At 37.4% G+C, this 25532-nt stretch overlaps 1 protein-coding gene across 1 annotated transcript in view; it reads right to left on the minus strand.

Moving 5' to 3' along the window:
- Positions 1 to 25532, minus strand: part of KCNQ5 (potassium voltage-gated channel subfamily Q member 5) — a 289773-nt gene that overhangs the window by 59115 nt on the left and 205126 nt on the right. The window contains exon 3 of the mRNA XM_068678169.1: positions 12919 to 13045. Coding sequence (XP_068534270.1) covers positions 12919 to 13045 — 127 coding nt within the window. The remainder of the gene's footprint in view (positions 1 to 12918; positions 13046 to 25532) is intronic.

Here is a 25532-nt window from a genome sequence, read left to right on the forward strand (position 1 = left end):
CCCCTTGGCTGAGGTGGGCAGTCATTGATGAAATACAAGATAGATAATGCCAGCTTAGCTTGCTCTTCCAGAGTACTTCAAATGGGATGAACAAGCATAGAGACCCCTGCCACACAATCCCAGCACACACATAGATGCTGCAAATTCTCCTTGGAGGCTTTAGGTGTTTTCCATACACTTTGTTCCAGCCTGAGGGTGAACAATGACAGATAGTTAGCCCTTCAAGATTCATCTATTATACTTCTGCTTTCCACTTTTTCAAAACTTCCCATTGCCAGATCCCATCTGTGCATAGTTCTCTCCTCATCTCATGTGCTGTATATCCTCTATGTGCAGCCCTCTGATAACAGAATAAAGTCACACACTTCCTGCATGCCCCTCTCCTTCCAACTTCCAAAGCAATTTATCTCACACATCTGATTCCTTCCTACAGCATCTCTACAGAGTCTCCTATCTCCATCCCATTTCAAATTCAAGAAGTGTTTGGACAAGGTTCTCAGACATACGGTAGTTTTTGTGTGGTCCTGTGTGGAGGCAGGAACTGGACTCGATGATTCTTGTGGTTCCCTTCCAGCTCAGGGTATTATTCTATGGTTCTATGATTTCAAGCTGTGGTCTAGGCTTATACATACAAGCAATAGGAGACTGAGAGAAGGAGGGAATGGAGGGAACTGGCCCTAGGGGAACATAAACCAAATCTGTCACCTAAAACTGAATTCACACAGACTGTTTGCTAAACAGTTGTTCATTTGTTTTAAAGCTAGCCCAATGCTTACAGTGTTTCTTCATCCTATCCTAATGAAAAATGATTAACTTAAGATTTCTTGACTCAACTACAGAAAGGAAACATACTGTCTTTCTAAGTCAAGGAGGAGACTACCTCATGTTTCTCTAATATATGAAAACCTCAGGCAGCGCCACTAAATTCCTATCTTCACAGGGACCTTATTCTGGTTTTGCTACTTTCTGAATAAAACCCTTTGGCATACAATGTAATCTCTGAAAAAAAAAAAAAAAAAAAGGAATTGGAAACAAGTCTAAGCCAATTGTTAGTAAAGCTATCCAAATACAAGAAATTTGGAATCTGTAGGCCAAACAATTTCTTAGGAGAAAAACATTATTTTCAAAAAGTCAGTGTTGGACATTTTTTAGAAGAGAAAATTAAATATTCCTTTATAAAATTCCAGAATGAGGAAGATGTTTAAGATGTAAGACGAGGAAGATGTGTCATTTTTTAATCAAGGTTTATAATGAGAGCCTAATTTCATCACCAAGAATAGAACAACTGATGTTACTCAATATGCCCATGAACTAAAAGTATATGTACACCATTCCTGTGTAAAAGTAGATGACCTAGGTTGTGATGACAAAGGTATCAAAGTAATGTTGTTTTGCCTTTTGTTGTAGAGAGCCAAAATACTTCTCAGTGGGATGAGAATCACAATAGCTCAACAAATACTGAAATTTAAATTGTAGTAATGATTACCATTTTTGATTCAGTCTGGATAGGGATAATGACATCAGTGGGAACATTTTCCCTTTGTTTGTAGCATTAGCAGTTAAGGTTCATAGCACTGTTGAGTACACACTCTTTCTGTGGACTGAATAAGTCCTCAGCAAACATCTTTATATTATTAACAGCTGGCTCAATAAATCTTAAAAAAAAACTAAGGGCCTCCTGCAAGCTAAGATTAGGTTCAATTACAGGCCTTTCATGGATTTATATTTTATTAGCCTTCTCCAATAATTGATCTTTAACATTATTGATATGCACCTGCCAGAAGAAATAAAGCACTATTTATTCAGTATGAGTTTTATTTGGCTATAAGACAGACTGACAGAAAGACATTTAAAATCGTATCTTTGACCCAGTGTTCACCAGCTCGGTTTGTGTCCAATGGGGACACAAACCACAAGCAACACATGTAACTCCTTCCCATAAACCCTCACTTACTCTGCCCAGTAACCATTTCATGCCAGAGAAAATAAGCCTTACAAAGAAGGGGAAAGCAGTCACCTTACTATGTCTGAGGCTTTTCCCTGCATGATACTAGACCTTTGTGAAAAAAGCTGTTTCCCACTGAAGACCTCTAAAAGGAAAGGCAGCAGGATTGATGGCTGGATGCGCACACCTGATAAATACCCATGCTCATCAGGTCAGAATGTAAAAAGAAGGACAAAGTTATAAGCAAGAAAAAGCGAAATAACTAGTCGTGGCAAGGTCTGTATTGAGAAAGGACTGAATAATTTGGAGCAGTTAGTCAGAAGACAAATATGAGATGGCAGATACAGGTATGCAAACGAGTGAAAGACAAGAAGATCTGTTGGATGACTCCTATTTACCCTTCCTTATAAAAATGAGATCAAAAGACAGTTTATATCTGATAAAAGGTAGCACAACATGCAATTAACTTGTAAAATTCATTGCCACGGGACATAAAAGAGTAACTGGAGAAAATTAAAACTGAGATTGGATGTTTCTCTCTGAATTACTGGAATTAGGTTTTTCAAATTCTCCTATTAGTGCGTGATTGTTTGTTTGAACTACAGGTATGAACAACCCACTGAGAGGACCCTGGCGGCATTCAGCATGCAGAAAAATACCAAACCAAGCTCCTGCATTACCCAACCCAGTGGGGAAGCAGCGCTATCTGTGGGCGCTGGGCTCCTACAACAATGCAGGCAGACTCCTACAGGACCTGTCTTCTTGCAGCCTTTCTGCTCACCCTCTGAACATGCAGGGGAGGCAGCTGGCAGGGTGTCTGGAAGCATCCATTTCATGTGTTCCCAGGTTGTGCTTAAAGCAAAGGCAACACAGCAGTATGGGAGCAGAAAGGCCAAAAAAACGTGGGATATGAAAAAGCCTGTCTGAAGGTGAAAGTAGGCAGAAATAATTGGGGATGGAAGGGGAAAGAAGTAAAGTTGCTGAAAAGGGCAGGGGAAACAGGAGTTCTTTGAGAGAGAGGAAAAGCCTGTTTGTAAGTGGAGAGAGGGGTGATGGTGTTAAGAATCGGCTCTCAGATTTGCAGGGGGGAACAGGAGGTATCCAGGACCTACCTGAGCTATCCAGTGCAGGAGCCAAAGGTAGGAACAGAGGTCCCTCAATCTTACCTGGCAGAGATAAATGCCTACACCGTGTTTTCTGGGCCCTGAAATGCTGACTAAAATCAGAGCTTGCATTCCTGTCCTACACAGCCATTTTGGATGTCTACACAGAAAGCATGAACACCTCCTGGGACTCCTTTGTTTCCATAAATACAGAATTTACTCAGAGATTTCCAGCCACTCTTTATCCCCAGCCACCATCTCGCCTGCATTGGTGGGTGGGTAGCCTACGAGGTACTACGGTGCCAGCAAGAAGCTTTATTTTTGGAGAATACTAGTGCTGTAATCCTGAAGAGAAGCAGGCGTGAGCACAGCATTAGCTCCAGTTTTCTCAAATTCCCCCAGCTGACTGGAGGCAGTGGTTGTCTAGGTCAGGATTATATATGGGGGTCTTTGTAACCTGCCACTTTGCTCTGGCTATGTGCAGTTCCTGGGGCAGGAGGGGCACATAGATTGCTGCTGTGATCTGCTGAGAAGTGATGGGTGCCCTGGAGCAGGAGCAGAGGTTGTGCCCTGTGCTCTCTGGCTGCTTTCGCTGCTCTCTTATTTGTCATCTGTGAGATGTGGCCCCCCTTAGTCCTCATGGGAAGGGCTTGGAAGTTGCTCTGTGCTGCAAAGGCCTGTATAGAGCAGAAATAACTGGGAAGAAAATCATAATTATTCCTTATGGTGATCAGGTGGGACCTGTGTCCAGCCACAGGCCACCTCGCAGCCACCCTTGAGACTTCCTGGGGTGGGAGATATGAAAAAAAAAACAAACACAAGCTCTGTTCAGCACTTATCAGAAAGGGAAAAAATGTAATCTGGTGGCGCTATTGTAAACCCAACAAGACGCCATATGAAAATGAGATCTTAAATACAGCAAGCCATGCCACTGTGAATGACAAGCACTCCATTTTCACCTGAAGTGAAGCAGTCCCCAGTGTGGGGTCTCATGAGCAGGCTGAGCTGGTGGCGATGATCCTCAGGCCAAAGCAGCCCTGCCATCCCCCTGGCTGCTCCCCAGGTGGCCACAGGCCACCAGAATGAGGTGGCATGAGTGGGCAGCTGGAGCTGCCTCTTTCTGTGGCAGGGGTAGAAGGTTTGGGCCTGACTCAAATAAGCATTTACACTGTTTTGGAGCTGATGTGTGTTGATTTAAGTGAGGTCCGGTGGGCACCTTCCCTAGATATGCTGCTGACAGAACTGCTGTGCTTGGTAGAAATGTCAAATCCTCACTTTTGAGAGTTTAAGCAAAATCTCAAAAGTTAAAAAAAAAAAAAAATCTCTCTTTAAGAGGAGACTTCAGGTTCTGGCATCCTGGTGCGTAAGTGCTAGGTGTGGGAAGGGAGGAAATTAAGATGTGCAGGACATGCCCAATTTGCTTTCTAGAAATATGCAAATATTTCTACATAGCTGTATTAAACTTGAGATATAAATACTATAACTCTGTTACACAATGTAATGAGGTTACATTGTAAAATCCTGCCTAATTGTTCTATTTAACATAGCAGCTGTAAAAAGGAGGAATTTTAAACCCATACTTTTTCCTCTTGTATACAGATTTTTTTTTCTTTTTCTAGTGCAGCAGTTTGAGGGTAACCATTCAAGACAAGATCATAAAAATAGAGATTGTCTGTAATTCCCACTGGACTATTGCACCCATCAGGCTTCCAGTCACTTAGCAGTGCTGGTGACAACATGCAGTTCTCCATAGGGATGCAAAAGAATGAAAATATCTGTGGAAACTGAATTTCTTCAAGCCCTGTGATCACTTACAAGCTCGTTGCAAGGCTGGATGAAGACACCTGTCAATCAGTTTGACTATACTGAATATAACAGTGGGAAAAGCTTGCATTTTAACCTGTCATCATTGGCAGTTAACAAATTAAACCTGAGCAGAGAACAGAGAGCCACATTTGAAAGAAAGAGCACTATTGCTAATCCAAATGAAAATGCCATTTTTTCTAAATGACAACATAGCCCATCAAAGAGAGGCCATTGGTTTCAACTGCCTGCACCTACAACCCTCTTTCTGGAGACCTAGCTCAGACATTGATGACCAGAATAGAAATAAATTAGTCTTCACAAAAGTCAGCAACAAAGCCACAACATTAAGCAGGTAATGCAGTAATAATCATAATAATGCTACTCAAGCTAAAACCACCAAAGTAGCTGAAAGTCATGCAGCAAATATAAGACAGCAGCACATTGCCTGCTGTCGTATGGTGCTGCGTGAATGTAAAAGGAGCCAAGTGAGCACAAGGATTTCTCACTAAGTTTATTTTGATACCACTTTCAAGCCATTCTAGAAAGAGTCCTTCAGTTTATGCCAAGCATGAACTGCCAAGTATATGCCCTCTTAGACCTCTTCAAAATTCTTCATGAATGTTCTGAGGTGTGGGGCTGGGATACCACATGAGAAAGCACAATTTTATCCAGCTAATACCTGCAAGAGTAAATCATGGCTCAAATAGACCAACATTTGTCTAATGTACTATACCAAGCCATTAACATCGAAATTTATGTTTATATGCTGCCACAGCACCCCTAAGTAAGTATTGGCATGTTAGTAACATAGAAGACACATTAAAATTACTTTCTGAAATGAAGTGATACTGCAAGCTAGTGATATCACCAAAAGGTTGTACACATGCCAAGGACAGAATAATGGGCAGTTGCAAAAGTCCAAAATAGCAAACATCTACTTTAATATGATGCTATTATGGACCTCAATGGAAATGTTCTTAAATGATTCCAATTTCTGCCTGGAGAGTATAATTCACCACTACAAAAGCAAAAACTGTACAGCCACCAATGGAGCAATTCTTCTCAAAGAGGAGCTAAGGGAAAGATCTGACAATGATCTGAGATGGGAGTTGCAAAGAATGTCATGCTACCAATGCAGTTGGTTTGCAGCATGATAGCTGGAAAGAAGCCAGGAAAACTGAATATGTTCTTGCATGTCAATTAAGTTCTGACATGTTAATCTGTTACTTCATTAAAAATATATGTTTTTAGATGCTAGGGATGATGAAATTTGAAAAACAAACCAGCTATTTTACTGCTTCTGAGACTATGTGCTGAGGTAGACAGATAAGTGGATTTGGAACAATCCTGTCTATCTCTTTACCTCTCACACCAGTGTTTATATTAACAATTACTCAATTATTTAATTTTGGATTGGAGAAACATCTACACATATCTAAGGAAATTAAAGCAACCATCTCATCTATTGCTATGATGGGAATTCAGCTAAGTAAAGCAGGATAGGAATATCTGAAATAAAATGCAGAAAGGTAGTAAAAAGAAAGGTATTTCTGTGGGCATCTTTAAAGACTGGACATCTCTAGTAGCAACAATTTTAAAGTCAGTCTCTGAAAAATATGAGCAAAATTGAACATATCAAGTCTAATACCAGGAAATGTTAACTTTTTCTTGGTCTGTCAGTTGCTTACCTCCTTCTTCCCTTACCAAGTCACTGAAATCTTATGGCTCACAAGTGGCAGTGAAAGTTCTGTAATGTATGTTTATAGTATACAATATTTTATAATACAAAATATATAATAATAATAAAAATGTATAAATTATATATATGTATTGTGAGATTCAAATACTGGAGATCATCAATCATTTTAAAGACTCTGTAAATCACTTACAGAATCTGAGTGAATCTGTACAGAGAATCTCTCAGTTATCTACCACACAATCTCAGAATCATCTGTCTGTGACATTTGACCTTACGAAACTTTCCCAGTAACAGTGAACAAATTAGGAATCATTAAATATTTTAGTGCAGGTACTAAGTTATATCAGTCTTATTTGTAATGGACATAACTACTTAATGTTTGGGAAAATATTTTCAATAGCTTCCTAAGAAACTAATTCTAATATCACAAATAAATTCTTCATAGTAAAAGGTCTCTGGCTTTTAACAGACTCTGTTATAAACTTGTCTTAATTTCTTGATTTGCTCCTGTCCTTCACATCCCCATGCTCTAACCCACTTCATCCATTCCAGTGTGGATCTTTACTAATTTGCACTGCTGGAATTCTCAATTTACAAGTGACTGATTATTCTTTGGATGAACAAAATCCACGTTTCTTACACAGCAGATGAATACAATTAACACCAGGTGACAGGGAAAATCAGCATCTCTCTCTGGACCAATTAAGAGCTACTTATTGATGTTTGGATAATTTCAGTGGGGATGAGAGATAGCAATTTCCTGCTCCAAATCTCTCAGAGCAAGAATTTAACTACACTTTCTCCAGAAATGGGATTATTGGCTATTCTATATGACTGGGAGAGAGAGTACTTCTAATTTGAAGATAAAAAAATCCAGCCTGAATGTAAAATACTTTTCTTCAGGAAAGGGGAATCGGTATGAATGATTTTAATTTCAATTAACCAATACCTTTCAATTAAAAAACATCTAACCAGAAAACCTTCACTAGCCTCATTGACTTCCTTGATGATCAGACATCTCAGCAGATTCACAGAATATGCTCAGTCCTCATAGCAAAACCTCAGTCTCCAAGCCTCATGAAAATGAAATACGTTACTACTCACAGCTCCTCAGTAGGAAAGAAGAAAATGTGAAACACAGTTGAGTCAAGTTGCCCAGTTCATGGTAAGTACTTTTCTGCTCAAAATAATATGACAGTGACACTAACTAAAATCAAAAACCATGTCAATCAGGAAGTACAGAATGCTGAATTCTTTAATATATACCAGAAATAAATTTTGTCCTGAACTCAGCAGCAAGGGTAGTAGTCAGCAAAAACAAATGTGAAAGAATAATGTCCATAGATAATGTTCAGAAGACATGGTGTTTCCTATGCATCTCTAAAAACTGTATGGCCAGGATGGTCAAACATGAAGACATTCCACCAAATATTAGTTTTAAAAACCTATACAACTTGGGACCAATTTAACATAAAGAGCTACAGTGTTCATTGCACGTAATTACAGTTGCTGAAATCATCCAAGGATATTTCAATTTCCAGTCCAAATACTACTCCTGTCAACATGTTTTCTGGAGTGAAGTGGACAGGATGTTCCTGAGATGAATTCAATTTGGGCTGGCAGGAGAACATTCTCGGGAGAGCACCTCAACAAGGACATTGCTCCTGTTGAAACTTGGTCTTTCTGGGATTTATAATAAGATGTGATGTGATATGTATCTCTTTGGTCAAGCATATTCTTAATTACAGACCATCACTGGGTTATTTAAAGTTCAAATTGTTCTGGAAAGGGGCTGTTTGTATTGTTTATCATGAGCAGCAGATTTACTATCTGGCTGAATTTAAACTGTATTATATGTCTAAATACCAAGGTAGCAGACACAACATATCATAACATAAATATATTGAATTAAAATAAATTAAAGGCTCAACAGATCTTTTCATACACTAGATATGGATTTGTTTATAAAGGTTTGACAAAAGTACTGTATGATGGCTCATTATCACTTTAATTAACGAAAAATAGATTCAGCAATATTCAACTGCCACTGCTATCACTTAATGCTCTGAAATGCAGTTTGCCAGCCATGAAGTTCAAGAGCCTGATTACACATAATGAACTTAAACTTCCTGTTGGGAATTCGCTCATTCTGCAGCCTCAACAGAATTTGAACTTGTGACATTTCCATCACGCTATAGCTTGACAAGAGGTAAAATAGAAGCAGCTGTGGGGAAACTACTAATGGAGTTACTGAAATCCATGAAACGTTTCACTAGGCTCGACCATCAGTAAGTCTACTTACCCTGGAATAAGTGTTATATTGCTAGATGTGGTCTTAAATTTAAGATTCTGAGAAGATTCTGAAATTATAGTTTCAAAACCCAAATTTAGATTGAGAATTTGCATAACATTTAGGCACTACAATTCTGTGCTCAAGTTCTTCCGGCTAAATGGATGGACTTGAGATTTTTTTTCCTCAACACAGACAGATAGCATTAGTGGAAGAGCAACTGAATTGCTGCTGAAGACAATAAAGTACTATGTAAGTTAAGGAAGAGCTACCTTCCACTTAAACCACGCGCAATAGAAGTCATAACAGCCAGAAGTTAATGAGAAACACAGGGTTTGCTAAGTAAATACTGTTATAAACTAAAAAGGGAATCAAGGCAGTTTGCTGTCGATGCACAGGACTGCAGGCTTCTCAGAACCCAGCAAAACAAGGAACACATTTAGTACAGTGATTCACTTATTAAAGTGTTATTAAAGTTATTAAAATTTGTGTACTTGTTTAGTACACAACTTCACTTATTAAAGTGAATTTGGTGCAGAAGATACAAATAGCAGAAAAACAAAGGCTGAAGACTGGAAAAGACTGGAAAGACTGGAAAAACAACTCTGATTACCTCCTATGCTATGGGAAACCCTTTCGTGAAGCATTATGACTACAAAATACTGAGATAGGACAGACTACTGAACCACAGCTTGATCTCCAGCAGACTTTGTAAATCAGCAAAAACTGTGAAGGACAGTCAGAGTAGAGCCAGGTACCTGATTGCTGCTTGCTACCAGATGTACCATGGGACCATTGCTATATTGGTGCCTATAAGGGCCATTCTCAGAAAAGGCATTTAAAAGCTTTTTTCAAAGGGCTATACAAAATATTAACTGATCGGCTGATAACGTCAGCAGCATGAGTGAGATATTTCAATGGAACTGGGTGACTGAAGGGCAAGACAGAAGGGAAAGCTGATACGAGAAGCACAAGAAGTCCGGGAAATTGTCCAAAACAAATCTACTGATTAACTCCTTCCCCACCAAATATCAAGATAGGTACTTAGGTATGGTAAACTCTGGCTGGAGATTTTATTTTCCACAGCTCAAGCACTGAAGCACATCCACCTAGACCTCTGACAAACTAAAGTAATATTAATCTATCCTTAAACCCCCTCTTGGTACCAGGGTCCAGAAAGGAAAACCTATCTACAACACAAATAAATGAATATTTACTTCCATGAGTTCACAAATGATGTGCACAAAGACACCTAAAAATGGTAACCCATCTTTTATAATGGTGATCTTCAGGGAGCACAGCTCCTCTCAGGAATAGGCATACTCAGAATTCTTCCTGGGCATCAGAGTCCCAGGGACTCTGTAGGCAGTAGTTGGGAAATGAGGTGCCTTGAGTATTATGCTTCTGCACAGTATGACACAGCAAAAGTGCTCTGCAGTGCTAACAGCTTCAGACTGATATGCCTGGGAAATTTAGGATTTAAAGAAGTAAACACATCTTTAAGTACGTCAGTATTCCTGGGAAAGTGTTTTATGCTTTATACATTATGTATACAAGCTCATACACCATCAGAGAAAATGAAGTATGGCAGGTAACTCCTGCCAGAAGAAAATACAAATCAAGGTTTAATACTGCATCATTATTCCCGTTTTTACAGAAATGTGGAACAAGGGAACAAAAGTGGCAAATAATTTGCTACGTATCTTCACTGACCCTGAAGCATACAGAATTGTTGATGAACTAATTTGTCAGGGTAGTGACACTGTAGACACGCTAAGGTTAAGAACAGAGCTTTGGCCCTGAATACTACTTTTATGGTTATGAAGTTATTAATGGAAAAAAATAAAGGCTTTCTGAATGTGACCCTTGAGGCAATCCTCAGGTTTATTATTTTTAGCTCTTAGGCCATTCCTCTATGTGATTTGTGTTTGATCACAAAAATAATCAAAGAACAGATCTCCTGGAGATATATAGCAAAAATAATTAATATCAAACAGACTAATTCTTCTAAAATGTTATTTTTTCATTGTAACAATAAATAGAAAGAATAAGTGAACAGAGCTGTAAGTAAATAATTAAACAAATACACAAAAAGTAATAATAGGTCCAAACTGGCCATGTGCTCTTAAGAGCACAGCATTGAATTCACTGCATTTCTCCTGAAGCCATGTCTTCTCCTAGGCTGAACAAACCCAGGTCCCTCAGTCTCTCCTCACAGGGCAAGTACTCCAGCCCTAAACTTCTGGATGGAAAATGTTTTTACAGCTAGGGATCACCTAGATGAACAGAGGTGCAACAAGAAGAGAAAACTACAGAGCAAGGAGGCAAACCTAAAATCAGGTGAAGTAAGCCCTACCATTCACTGCAGCCTATGCCAGGAGACCTGCCTGAACTATTTCACAAATAGCTGACTTTGTGAAAATTCATATGGTAGTGGTTCAAAGGAAAGGGGAAAAAATGCATTAGTCACTCTATGATAGCATTCAGATCTCTGAGTAAGGAAGAACCCCTTCATTCACTTTTCCTTGGAGTTAACACCTTTCTACATGGCCAAAGTAGGTTAGTTTTACTAAATTAACACTCTGGTGTTTTCTTGCAATTGTGTGCTGAAAAAAACTGACCAACACAAAGTTTGAGGTGCATCACAAAATCCTGAAGTAACTAAGTCTGATTAAGGAGGGTTTGCTTGTGCCATGGAAAACAAATAGCTGAATTTCTAGGTTTCCCTTGACAGATGGCCTAGTAAAAGCTGGAAAGATCTTTGAATTTCTTTACTGTGTTCTTTCAGCTGGACTTGGCAACCTTAGGGCAAATGTGTGGAACCTGGTGCCTGATGAAGCTGGGTAAGATACTTCTTTTGCATCCCCCCTGCTATCTGAACAGAACAAGCCCCAATACTTGTTCCTCTCCCAGTCTCATAAAACAGGTTAGATGGGGTTGAGACAGCCCGTGATATCTTTCCACCTACTTGTGCACCTCTTGCTACAGTCCCTTGCTCCACAACAGGATTTTCTCAACAAGACAAGGTAAGGATTTACCAGGGAATGAGGCAGAAGGCAAAAACTTGTTTTAAACCCCTGCCCTCACCAGCACACTTGTCTGCTACATCACTGGGAACTGAATAACTCTGTGTAGATCAGGATTGTATTCACCTATATGATGTTATTGTTATTCACCGTTTACACTGAGACCTGTATGCATAACTACGTATGTGACTCAGTTGTGCTAGCTGCTCTATGGATGTGCATATAGATATGTTTCCTGCCCCAGTTGATCTATAAATTAATATAAGATACAAGCAAATAAATTAATGGCTGCAGAGAGGAAAGAGGTTGAGAGACAAGGTGGGAGGCTGAGATCCTGAAGTTTCACAGGCGTTCTGTAAAAAGCTTTGCTCCAAACCATTAGAAAAGCAATAAATTATCAGATTAATTTGATTAGCCATCCTTGATTTCTATCTCTATTGGGAAACTTATAGAATGAATTTCTAGAGCAAAGAAGGGGAGGAAGAGACTCTCAGAATCATTGTAGAAATACGTTATAACCTTTGCAGAAAGTGGCAATGGAGGAACCATGATGTTGTCAGAAAATGGTATATGTTTTTAGGAAGGCTTTTAAATTTAATGAAGTGTACACATACATCTGTAGTCACAGAAGTTTAAATAAAGAGGATACATAATGTATGCACGTATGTGCATGGTATATTTGCATGCATGTAAAAGATGTCTCATATTTGTGATCATTAAATGCATGTCAGCTCTTGTGTTTTTTAGTGAGATCAGCTCTTAACCTTTCATTCTTCCAGTATGCGTGATGCCAGCTGTATGACATGCATAGGAAAATGGCTTCTGGAGAACATAAGAAACATGTACTGACTAGTACTTAGGAACATTGTGATTTTATATCTAGAGAAGCTTTGGTCAGATGACAGGTGACAGACAACTATTCTGGATTTACACCTGGTTACTGTAAACATAATCTGATTCTATTGGTTTTCATTTAGAAGTAAAATAGAAGGGGGTCAGGGTTATTTTCGTTATATATTTTTGTCTTAAACTAGAGTTGTGACACTCACCTATTACACAGAATGGTTTCCTTGCAAAGCGCAGCCTTCCTTGCCATCCTCGATATCGACAACAGCATCCAGCAGACCAGATACGAATAATAAATTCCAAACCAAAGACAACAATCATGACAAATTCCTGGAAAAGACAAATAAGAAAAATGCCTTTTACTGATAACCAACATGGAAACATCAAGAAACTTATGACCACTGTGTGTGTCTAGTGATCCTTCTTTATCACCAGAAGATCCCGAAGCTATGCTGGGATCCTGCTCCCCAGCATGGCCACACATCTACAGAAGAAACACATCCCACAGAGCTTCCTGGTGAAGCATCCAAATCTAACCTGAATAACATTAATTATCTGCTAAAATCAGCTACTACATATGGGATGCTGAAAGGCTGAATCCTACAGAAGCAATAGCAAAGCAAAATTATCCAGTGACTGGATAATTTTGGACTTTGGACTGAGGATCAGACCACATGTGATTTACATAGCTAGTGAGGGATATATGTTATATATCCACCTCTATAAAATTACTTCTTATTTTGAAGGCTGAATGTTTTGGTAAATTTAACTTCATTATACTCCACAGTAATAGTACACAGGTGAACTGACTGAGATGACGAAGATGCATTTTGGTAATCAATCTTTTCCCAGAAGTAGGTTAAGATACATGCAACTGTAATTACATACAACGGGTATGTAATTGTTTGTAATACAGTAAAAAAATATTCACATTAGGTATAAATTCCCCTGAATAATTTATGCAAAAGTCTTTCTTTATTTGCCTGGTTTGCTTTTCTTTTACATTGGAATCTTTTTAAGACTGTTCCTTTCAACTTGTATAGATGCAGTTGTTACTGTGAAAAAAGTCAGTTCAACAGTGAGCTGCACAGTTTCAGCAACAGAGTTTTGAGCACAGTTCAGCTCTATAATTTAAGGAAATCTGAATCGCTACAATATGTAGTGACAGAGTACCTACATACTGGTACAGAATTATTTACTTAATTCAGATATTTTTCTAGAATGCATTAAGAAGTTAACCATTTTGAAATGGTGAAATAAAAATTTGTGTGTTAAGCAAAAGGAGAAAAATATTTGAAGAAGGTTCTTAAGCAGTTCGTCGAGAAGAAGAGGATAAAAGCCCTATTTTCTTTGGCAGCTGAATGCATTCCCACATTCAGGATAAAGCTGTCCATATCAGCCAATTAACTTGTTATTCCTACAGGATAAGGACTAGTGTAGCACTAGTAACAAAACATCGCAAGTAGACTTAGAAAAAGAAGACTGTTTGTGAGGGTAAGGTCAATCCAATATTGACTTTTCCCCAATAAACAGTTTGCATGTTTTTAGACTCTGAGACCCTAAAATCTGCAAGCCAGTAAGGCTGTAGATGTCACATACATCAACTCAGGCATTACTTTACTTGAACTAATGACATTATTAATATTTTGCCATGCAGTGGTGCTTTACAAACTCATGATTGACAGCAGTACATTGACATATTGTGAATTTAATTTTCTTTTGCTTTTTGCTTTCATAAAACAATACTAAAACACCATCCTAAAACATGTCAGTTTGTACTACTGCATTGGATTGAAAGAGTTTTTAGACCTTCATCAATATCTTCATTTCCAGTTTTGTAAATTCCATATTGAATTCATAAACCACAAAAGCAGAACAAGATCCCTTTGCTGGAATTCAGATAAAGAATATGTTAGTCACTTTTTTTTTTTTTTGTTTTTAGAAAAGAACACATGGAAAAAACAGTGTTATTGTGTAAGGTTTTCTTTTTATTCATCCTATTTTAGCAATCTTCATCTTAATTCCACGGACTGAGTTATGGCACAACTTTAGAAAGGATTATGTGCAAAATTGAAAAAGTTCTCTATATAGTAACAATATTTCTTAATAGTTGGCTATCATGCCATACATTTCCTCATAGGAAATTTTGTGTAGGCCAAGAATAAAATGGACAAAGAAGCAAATTGGAAAAAAAAATGGAAGAATATGTATTTTAGTTAAATAACTACCACTTTTATAGCGTGAATTGTTAAATCTGGTTTACACATTGTTAGATGATGTCCCTGAATTTATGGGGGTTGTTGACAGGCACCCAGGCCATTTGACATCTGATTCTCTTGATGAAGTTACTTCTTTGGGGTAGCAGTAATAGATACTGGAGGAGTGGAGGATAGCAAAACATGAAACACCTTTTGCTTTCAATAAAATCTTTTCCTTGTTAAAATATAATCACAGTTTATTTCACTAACATTTCTGGTTTCCCTAGAAAACAGACTGTGTGTACCGATGCATAAGAAACACCTTCTCAGTAAGTACTCTGACATGTCACAGGCATCCTTCAGCCCGTGTGGGAAGTGTTGTGTGCAGGAGCCAATCCACACTGGAAAGAGCATCCTCTGTCACATCCCAGACCCCATCAGGCCTCCCCAGTGGAGAACTGGCAAGAATGGAAAGCACTTAACTACTCACAAAGGACTATTCAGCAGCTTCATTTCAGTTAAATTAGTATCATAAAAGTGCTGATAGAAATTGAAAAGTGTTAATTTTTGGTAGTTTAATATTCTGGTTCCTAATTAGTGCTATGCAGCTTTGTATGTCATCTGTACTACCATTAGCAATTATTATTTGCTATGCTAGCTCAGTTATACAAAGATGAACAGTCTTTATATGCTGCAAGCATGTTTGAAAGTCTCTTATCCTTCATGGTCTCATCTCAGAGGCAGAAATTCTATTTTTCTCTCTCTCAAACACACATAAACACATATACATGTACCACAAAGTGAAAATTCATGGAGATATATCTGTTCTGAGGAAGAAAAAAGCAAAAGGATTTTTTTTTTGGGGGGGAAGGGTTGTCAAGAGTATGAGATTTTTCTTGGAGAAATGATGTGAAATGACTGTGTTCATTTTGTATGAAAAATATTTACCACTTCCAGTAACATTATAAATTTATGCAAAGTGATATTCTCTCAAAATTCACTGAATTTTCTACTAATTAAGGAAAATTTTAAAACAGCTGCTGTAGTTACAGTAAGTGAGCTCAAGTACTTTGAATACGGCTCTGTGCACTGGAATGCTGATTTTAAAAATACTGCTTCCACACATACCAAACTTCGGGAGGTTTTAAAATACAGTATCAGATTTAATAACAGAAAAGTCACTGAACAAGGTGGAAATAGGATTTCACGCTTATTTTTGCACTTTCTGAAATAGTGTTATTTCAAAATGATCTTTATATCCTGGCCACCTCTACTTTCTTAAATAACAACTGATTTTAAAGGCAATACAATGAATAAAATCTACAGGAAAAAAGACTTTCCTAGAAGACGTGAATGCATTCAAAAAGAAACTCTTCATGGCAGTGTACGTACCAGTTTTGGTGCATTTTGGATTGGTTCAGGTTGAAACCAGAAAGAGAGTCATACACCACTGAGAAATAAGTAGTGTTTTAGTAATCAGTGCACTCAATCACAATTTAAATTCAAATTTCTGTCAAGGTTAACTTGGGCCAGGGAATGACATTATTTGTTCCTATAGCAGCTACACAGTCACAATTTTCTTGTTTTTCCATGGACAAAAATTGAGAGGATGCAACCCAAATAAGATCAGTTTGTTGTTGTTATGTTTTGCTTTTAAATTTCATCTGGAATGGCTTATTAAAAAAAGAGGCATAAATCTAGACTTTTGAATAACTTGGTTGTAGTTCCTTAGCAAATGAAACACAAAATCAGAACATAATTGAAAAGGCATGCAATGGAATAAATCATTAGACTCCATATGATTTGTAGGCTTACTGTAGAAATGATACCTTCCAAGTATGTTTGTCCTACGCACGATATGATCCAATATCATAAATTTTGGTTTACTTATGAAATATAAAATAACAACTATTACTACAGAATGTGAAAATCCTCCACTATTGATAAATTTGGCCTCCTTCAAAATTCAGCAAGGCTGAATTTGAACTGATGAGCAAGTTTAGATTTACTGGTGACCTAACCCTTCCCTTCCTATTAACGTCACCAAGAACATCCAGGATGCCCTGGTCTTTACCATTTCTTCTTTTTTCCCTATGTTGTCATCTTTTTCCAATCCCAGCTGTCATTGTCCCTGCTCCACAGTTACTACAGCTGTAACATTTCTGTATATTTAAGCATAAAGTTAGCCCCCCTCTATTACTGATACAGCAGATCCATTGGTGCTTCAGAAAAGTCTTTTTCCTTCTCAAAGCACAGTTCACCCAGACTGATCTCATTCTGAAAAACTTCTACATATGCTGCTCCTGTCGTCACATGGAAGTATGCATATGCAAGAGAAGCAAGGCTAAAACACATGGGCTGAAAAGATTCAGTCGCTTTTGACATAAGGAATGCAGATGCCAGTGTGCTCCTGAAGATTTTTTACATCTGTATGTGCCTTAGCTGCTCTGCCACTGGGACAATGATGGTTATGTAGATGGACGGAAAATAAGAGGTCATCCAGAGCAAGGTTTCTACTAGCAAAAGATCCTGCAGGACCTTTGTGCACGGAAGCTACAATGAGCACTTTTATTTTTTTTGCCTATCTAATTAGGGTGCTAATGACAATGAAATTGTGAATATTAGTATGCTTCTCAGGTAGCTTTCAATGATAAGGATTTCCCTAACTGTAACATTAAAACAGCCAAAAACTGTTTTTATCATAGCTTTCTTGTTCATTAACATAACTGCTTATTAGAACTTAAAATAATTGGCTGCATTCCTGCTGCTGAAATCAGGTGCCTTGGATGTAGGCCATCGTTTCAAGCAATTAGAGTTATTTTCATGATTAGAAAATGACTAAAGTTGAGCATTTTGAGCTGTTCTTATAGGAGGCTCTTGTTTTTTTTTTTGGAATTCACACATAAGCCGAGGTTTGGATACAAGAAATCTAGCTACAAGACAATAGCTCTGCTGTTATTTTGATTATATTTCTTGTATGGAAATTGTGATATCACATATTCCAAAGACAAGAGAAATAGGACAGCAAAGCTGCAGACTCAGTACAGAGCTGACTGCTGGTGATAGGAGATCACTGGGTCCCAGTCATTGGATCACTGTCCCAGTCACTGGGATCACTGGATCCCAGGTCACTGGGTCTATAAGTGATATTATGAGCCCAGAACAGCGACTTGAACATATCAAATTAATCCTCTGAAGTAAGCTTTAATCAGATCACAAGTGCTTCCATACTGAAGATGACATCTCTGTAGTGTAGCTGCACTGCAGATACTCATCTGGTGTAATTCAGCAGACTCTTTACATGAACACAACAGGAAGAATAGGAAGGACGATGTTGTCTGATACCAGCTAAGGAACTGTCCCTTCTTCCCTGAAAATTCATAAACAGGGAAGTCCAGTGATTTCAGATCAGTTGGAAGAGAGGAAGAATAAACATTTTTTCATTCTTTCATTTGCAGATGGCTGTTTTAAGAATGTCACCAGCTGCTGAAATTTCATTCTGGTGACACATGATGAATAGTGATACTGTTCAAATAGCAATGCTTTATTATTCATAGTCAAAGAAGACGAGTGTTTTCTCATTCAGTTACAGCAAGAACATAACACCTCAGCTTCTGCACCCCTCTCTCAAGCAAAAACAACAAACAAAGAAACAAACAAACAAACAAAAAAACCACCAATGATTTAAAGTACTGAACACCAGAGCTGGGCTCTCCACTGTACCCTGACACAGTTGGGAGGTGAGGGTAGTGCAATGGTACTCTGTCTCAGAGAAACCTGAGAAAGGTGTGGGTTTAAAATAGCTGTGCTGTAGAAGCTGTTGTAGGACTATGGATGTTCCTGTTATACTGGCCAGTTTCCAGATTCAAATCAACACATATGAATATGTGCATATGTTATTGTTCAAAATAATTATGTAATTTGAATCCATTTGTATTATCCTTACGTCAGCATTAGAAGGGAAGATCTTTGAACTAAACAGCTAACAAGTGTATCTACAAATGCATATATACACTTCAGGAACTAATGTTTTAATTCTCTCCAACTGCAGTTTAGCAGTGAGAGAGGCAGCCATAAATCTGAAAACATAACCCAGAGTAGACCCTATTAGTGGCATATAAATCACGACCAGAGACTTCAGTTCAGCTTCCAGTGCAATACCCAATAAGCACAAAATTAAATTTATGCACTTTTTTGTCATTTATCAGTTTTGTAATGAATGTGATACTTTTACAACACTTGCTTTTTCAAATTATGATTAAGATTTCCCATGTTGATTATACATTAATAGAGGATTATTAAGAAATCAATTCTGTGCCTTTTAATTTAATACACAGCTATGAGTACATTGACATAATATTAAAATCCCAGTCTATTCTCAGCTTTAATTAGCCATGTATTACATATGATTTCTGCTATCCAATTGATTCTTAGCTTTTTGTGATTTTTACCTGAAACGTCACCTATCAGTCATGCTTCTTTACTCAGTTACAATAGAAAAGAGTCCAGAATTTTTATGCCAAGCAAAAGCAGCTTTGAATCAGGTAGCAAAAACACTTAGCAGAATTAGGTAGCTACCATTTAATTATGTTTTTCATCATCCCTTATAGAGTGTTTACCATAGCAGACTCATTTCCTAGCACTGAAACTGCACTAACCTTCCTATGCATCCACAGATGAAAGACAGAAACCCTAGGACAACTGACAATGCCACAGAAACAAATGCCATAGAAGCTCCAGGATCCATTGCCAAAAGTGCATTTCTCCCCACTGCACTTTCAGATTATGGTGCTTACCATCCAAGTGCATGTGTGGGCAAACATACTCCTTTTGGCTCTTAAATTTTTGTGGATGTAGTTCTTCCAGAAAGACCCTAGTGATAACTGAAAACTCCTTCTCAAATTGGGAAAATGGCCATGGGAAATGCTGATTCTGCCGTTCGTCACGTCCATCCTACTCTTCTCCAGACACAAAATCATTCTTAAATGTCATGCTTTCCAGTGCCTCCCACTGACACTCACTGTTTTGCTCCAGATCATTTGTTTATGTCAGGTACAACTATGTTTCTGAGATAGTTCCTGAATGGAGACAATATTAATAGATCTCACACTATAGAATAATTCTCTGCTTTCCAAGCATTTTTGTATCTTGCCTTGTGCTTGTTCATGTATTCTTTCTCTGTAGTGAGGTATCAGCAATGAATGGTCTTATTTTAATTTTAAAATTATCTGAATATTGAAAACAACTAAGCTCTGTACAGCTGTACCCAGGCCTTTGCATCTCCTTTGTGTTTTCTTCACGCATTTTTTTCTGCTGTAGTCAAGTTTCTGATGTCACATGTTACAGGCAGACGTTCAAGCACATGTCTCTGTAGCTACACTGCTCACAGATCTTCCTTTTGAAATGTTTGTGAAGAATTTGATATCTTTCACTCTGTCCAAAAGAAATGTAGAATGGGTGCCAGAGACAGCACAGACTAGAATCCTTTTATGCTCTGGCATCCATGCTAATTTTGCATTGGTGCAAGGGGCTTAGGCTAGTTGTTATGACTGAACACATGTATGTGAATTAACTGAGAACATTTGACATGCTATACAGTGGAGGGGGATGGTATATTTGTTCTTTTATTCTTTGGTCTTAGTGTGTTTAGAGTTGATAAAACCTAGAGATTCTGCAAATTATATTTGCAGTGTTCTTTAAGCAGTTTTCCCAAATATTCCCAAAGCTCTTTAATGGATCTTCCGTACAAGCATATTGATGTACGTTTTGATTATTGGGAGACCTCTGGGCATCTGGGATTATGTGCTCTGAAATGTTTCCAGTACCAAATACAGAAAGCAATTTCAAGAAAGTGTTATCTGACAACTGGTAAATTTTGGCAAATTGGACTTGGAAAGTACTTTATCCAATCTGCCAAAATCCTGTTTATACATCTAGTTTACTGAACTTATTTGCTTCTGTAATCTCACCAGACATTTATGTTACTTGTACAAGTATTCATTTATAATATTTCTATTCGACTTCCTAGGTTCAGTGAAAAAGTTAGCTTGGTATCCTTTTTTTTTTTTTTTCTTTCTTTTTTTCTTTTTTCTCTCCAATAATTAAACTTTGAAATCCAGTATTTTTTAGCTTTTTCTACCATCTTTCCTAGGCTCTGGAATTTTGGTCTCCTGGAAAAAGAGAAGAGCAAAACCCTTCCACATCCTCTTAAAAACATATACATATATCTTTGTGAGACATTCATTTCCTGCGATCATATCTTCATATGGTGCAATCAGCCAATTCCTGTCTGGTTCAGTTTTGATACCAAAACTATTATCCTGTACATGACATACACCCTTTCCTTAGGCACTCAATGTAAACCTCCAAGTTTTAAATGACCAGTGCTTATTTTGCTAATTCATCATCGTATCTCACCCCCATCACAGTGTCAGGACTGAACTTAGTTCCTCTGTGTCTCCTTGAATTTGTCATCATCTAAACTTTAAACTGTCTTTGAATATACTTCTGCACCTGATCCTTGCAGATAATTTTGATATTTATCTGTATTTTGTATCTATATGCTTGATTTTGATGTCTTTAAACTAAATTTTTTGAGCAGACCCTTTCTCTTGCTTGAGGAAACTTCGCATTTTGGCTGTAGTAAGAAATGTCTTTGCAAGCATTGTCACATCTGTGCAAAGTGACTAAGTGGATTATAGTTTCTGTACGTTACTCAGACCACGGGGGTTTAGGTTTAGATTTACAAACAGCTTTCATATCACTGATGTTCTGCCTTTTTCAGCATTCTTTTCCTTTTATAATATAATGTTTGGTAGACCTCTTCCTTAAACATTATAACCCCATACTTTGGCTTTCCTCTAGAGATATATTCTGCATTTCCATCTGGCAAATCAATATTTCCCTAACAAGATCAGGTCTGAATTTCTGAGGTAGTTCTTGCTACCAATACAAGAAGTCCAGAACCTTATCTAACTCTGCCATGAAGCTAATGAAGTTCAGTACTGAAGACTATAACATAAACTATTACAAATATGCATCTATGTAAAATATTATACTTATGGCTTAGAATAGGTTTATCATGCTACCTTGTTATCACTTAAACTGATAAAAAGGTAAAGATGTAATGGAAGAGCAGTTGTGCAAGGAGTGTTGCTCATTTGTCCTTAAAGGAGGTCAGGGACAACTGGTTTGATCCTTTAGGATGATGTGTTGATTAGTCTAAAGGGAGATGTGCTTTTCCCTCCTCAAAGAATTATATTAATCTGAATCCTGACACCTCATTACTAACATTGAATTCTCTCCTTTTTTCACTCTTAATCTCCAAATCCTCAAGTTGTGAGTGTTCTGCAGAAAGTGGCCTACTGAAAGGCTGGGTAAAAGGCCCTTTTTTAAATAACATTGCCAGTCCTTTCCCTCTTAAGAATATATTCTCTGCCTTTGAAGCAGTTAGCAGTTAGTCTTCTTTGTGCTGGGAAAACAAAAGGAATCAGAAACAGCTCCAGTGATCTTTACATTGCACAGTAAATGGAGGTCTCTTACTGGAGGACACCTGTTAAGTAGTTCTTCCTGGCAAATGCTCTGGCAATGACTCTGAAACTCTTTCTTGCCTGCTACTGCATTTGCTGTTGAACACTGTAGCACTTGCGGTAACTGTTCGTAGTTATCCTACCTTCTTAAAATGATTAAGCTATGAGAATTTTCTTTGCCCTGATTGCAGATCATGTGTAATAATGCTGTTTTAGTCATCTTTAGTCATCAAACCCATTTAAGCTTTCCCATTAGAAGCATAATACATTGCATTTTTTAATTACAAGAGAAAAAATTGATTCAATTCAATGCGTGATTTTTCATTCTTCTCTTTATAAAGGTTGTTTTTCCTTAGTAAAGAAGAATAAAAAAAAATGGACAAAATGTTACAGACAATATAATCAAGCCCAGAACCATATCAGTAACAGGGTTATGCCAGTATCAAGACTTTTTTAATTCTCCGATATGTTTGAAGTGTGTTTTAACACACTTAGCACTGTTGACAATAGATTTTTCATAGATACATTCACCGTTTTATATATGGTGTCATGTTCATTTGTTATGAAATCATTTTTATTGTTACTTTCATCTCTCTCCATAGCTACAGTGTGTATTTGTTTTAGAGGTTTGTTGGTTGGTTGGGAGTGCCAGTGCTGCCTTACAACAGGAGAATTACAGCTTTGGGGACATCTACTGTTTTTAAATAACTTCAACATTTCATTTACATTTTTGCTTTCAGTAAAACTTCCTCCTAATAAGTTTTAGTTTCAGAAAGGTGCAACCAGAACTTAGATTTCATACAGAAAGTCATCTCTGTTTGCACACAAAGGTTCTTGGGCAGTTTTAATGAGATCTGGTGCAAATTCTTGTAACATTCAGTTCTTATTTAATGAATTGAGTATACATAACAGGAGAGTATCAATGTAATTAACAAGGACATGAAATTAATAATTAACAAAGACATGAAATTGTTTATATTGAAAGGGTAAGACTATACTCTTTCAAAGCTAACAAGTAGTTTATTATGATACGGTTGAATTGCTTTATACTCATGTTATTGCCTTAAAATAGTAGAGCATATGAATCCAAATAACAATGAAAATATGGAGGCTTTGACCTTATCAAAAATACATTTCCCTCTCTTATTTTGTTATTGATAACATCAGTTTCAAATATCTAACAGGTAGAATTTTTCAAAGAGTTCTATAGAGAAATTTTGAATTTTAAAATCCTTGTTTTGATTTGGAATGAAAGGAAACATTAAAAATGAGCATTTTCTGAAAAAAGACATTTCTGAGTTTTTACAACCTCTAGCAAACTTGAAAATCACTGATTTTTTCTCATGGGTTAGTTCATGTGTTTCTCTTTGGAAAAGAATCAATGGAACTGTAATAACTGTGGTCTATACCCTAGCTTTTTTTGTTAGAGATGTATCTATAATTGAAATCTCTCGTGATCGTTCATTTTTCCTTCTATGCATTGTTAGCCTGTCCTATAGAGCCATCTACTTAGACAGCATCTACTGCCCAGGTCCAGTGGTCTTTTATCCATGTGTCATGAGATGACTCAAGTTCTGGGATAATAAATCTAAATCAGAATATGTGACTTTCTGAACAAAGGAACATCAATCTCTCTCTCTCTCTTTTATTTTTATTATTTTTATTTATTTTTATTTTTTAAATATGTTCTTCCCAGCCTTAACATTTTGTAGCTAGTATTTGTATGATTACATTTCTGTGGATGGATTCACTTTCCTAGAGCAGAGACAAATTGAATATGTGCTTGCCTGCTACAGGGCAGCTATACCCTATGTTTTCTAATCAATGTTCATCCTCTTTCTACATTTCATTTATGGGAATATATTAGAAGAGAAAAATCTTAGGAAGAGCTTAATTGCTAGAAGCACTTACTAGACTCTCCTTTTGGATTCATGTAAGTGACCACAGTAAGTTTAGAAGCGAGCTACACTGTCTGCTTTTATGTCTTTGGGAACTATTTCTGCCTGAAGAACATGTTCCTAGAGAACATTTTCCGAGGTCCTTATTCTGCAGAACTGTGTATAGCTTTCTATCCCAGCTCTTTTCAGAGAAAAACACAAAATAGAATTGACAAAACAAGTTCTGCAGAAATTCATGAGTTTTGCAATCTTTCCAATGTGCTTAAAAATGAGAATAATGGGAAAAAAAAAAAAAAAGGATTACTTGTCACTTCAAATAAAAATGGTGTTTCTTTTCTACAGCGTCAATTTTACTTTTAAGCCAAGATTTTTAAAGTGCTCAAATACACAAAGAATGTTTTATGCCAGGTCAAATGAGGCATCTAATCTGATCCAAGACTTTTTCTGGACTTTCTGATTTGCCAGCTCTTTGTGGGTCAAGTCAAATTCTTTTATTTTCTCGAATAGACAATAAACAAATAGAAGTGAACCAGTTATTCACAGCTTTACCTGAAAATGATCTTAAAATATAGAAAGTTTGATCATGAGAGCGAATTCCCTACAGTTCCAAATATACTCTTTCCTGGCTATCATCCCCAAAAGATTTGATTTTGCCTTTCCAGCCCAAGTTTTACTTCCCTTGTGTGTACTATTTGATAAAGCGCCAGCAAATGTACTTGTAGGAGATCAGCAATACACGAAAGATTATTTTCTTGCTGTGTTAGTTGGATTCTTAAGCTGCTTGTGGCTTTTTTGATGTTGAAGTAGATTTTATTCTACTGTCTGTCTGGGATATATCACTGCTACAGCCGGAGTGCCAAAAGTTATGTGCTCAGATGAGGCTAAAGCGTAATTATGATTGTAGGTATAAGGAGTTTTATCTGATGCTCTCCCTCTGGTTAGGCTTATTATTTCTGGAAGAAAATCTAACCAAATTCATTACTGATGTAGCAATATTTCACATACACTTAACATATCTGAAGGACTTTCATTTTAAGCATAAAACCCAAATACTAAGCGCTTTTCATTTGACAGGCCCCCAGATAAGTAGAGGGTACCAAGGAATCCAGTAGTGTTTGCTCAGATGCCAGCACTGAAGCCCTGGCTGGGTACAGCCTGACGCAGCGTGGCAGCTTTGTGCCAGCCTTGGGAG

The sequence above is a fragment of the Anas acuta genome, chromosome 3, assembly GCF_963932015.1.
Source record: "Anas acuta chromosome 3, bAnaAcu1.1, whole genome shotgun sequence".
Taxonomy (NCBI): domain Eukaryota; kingdom Metazoa; phylum Chordata; class Aves; order Anseriformes; family Anatidae; genus Anas; species Anas acuta.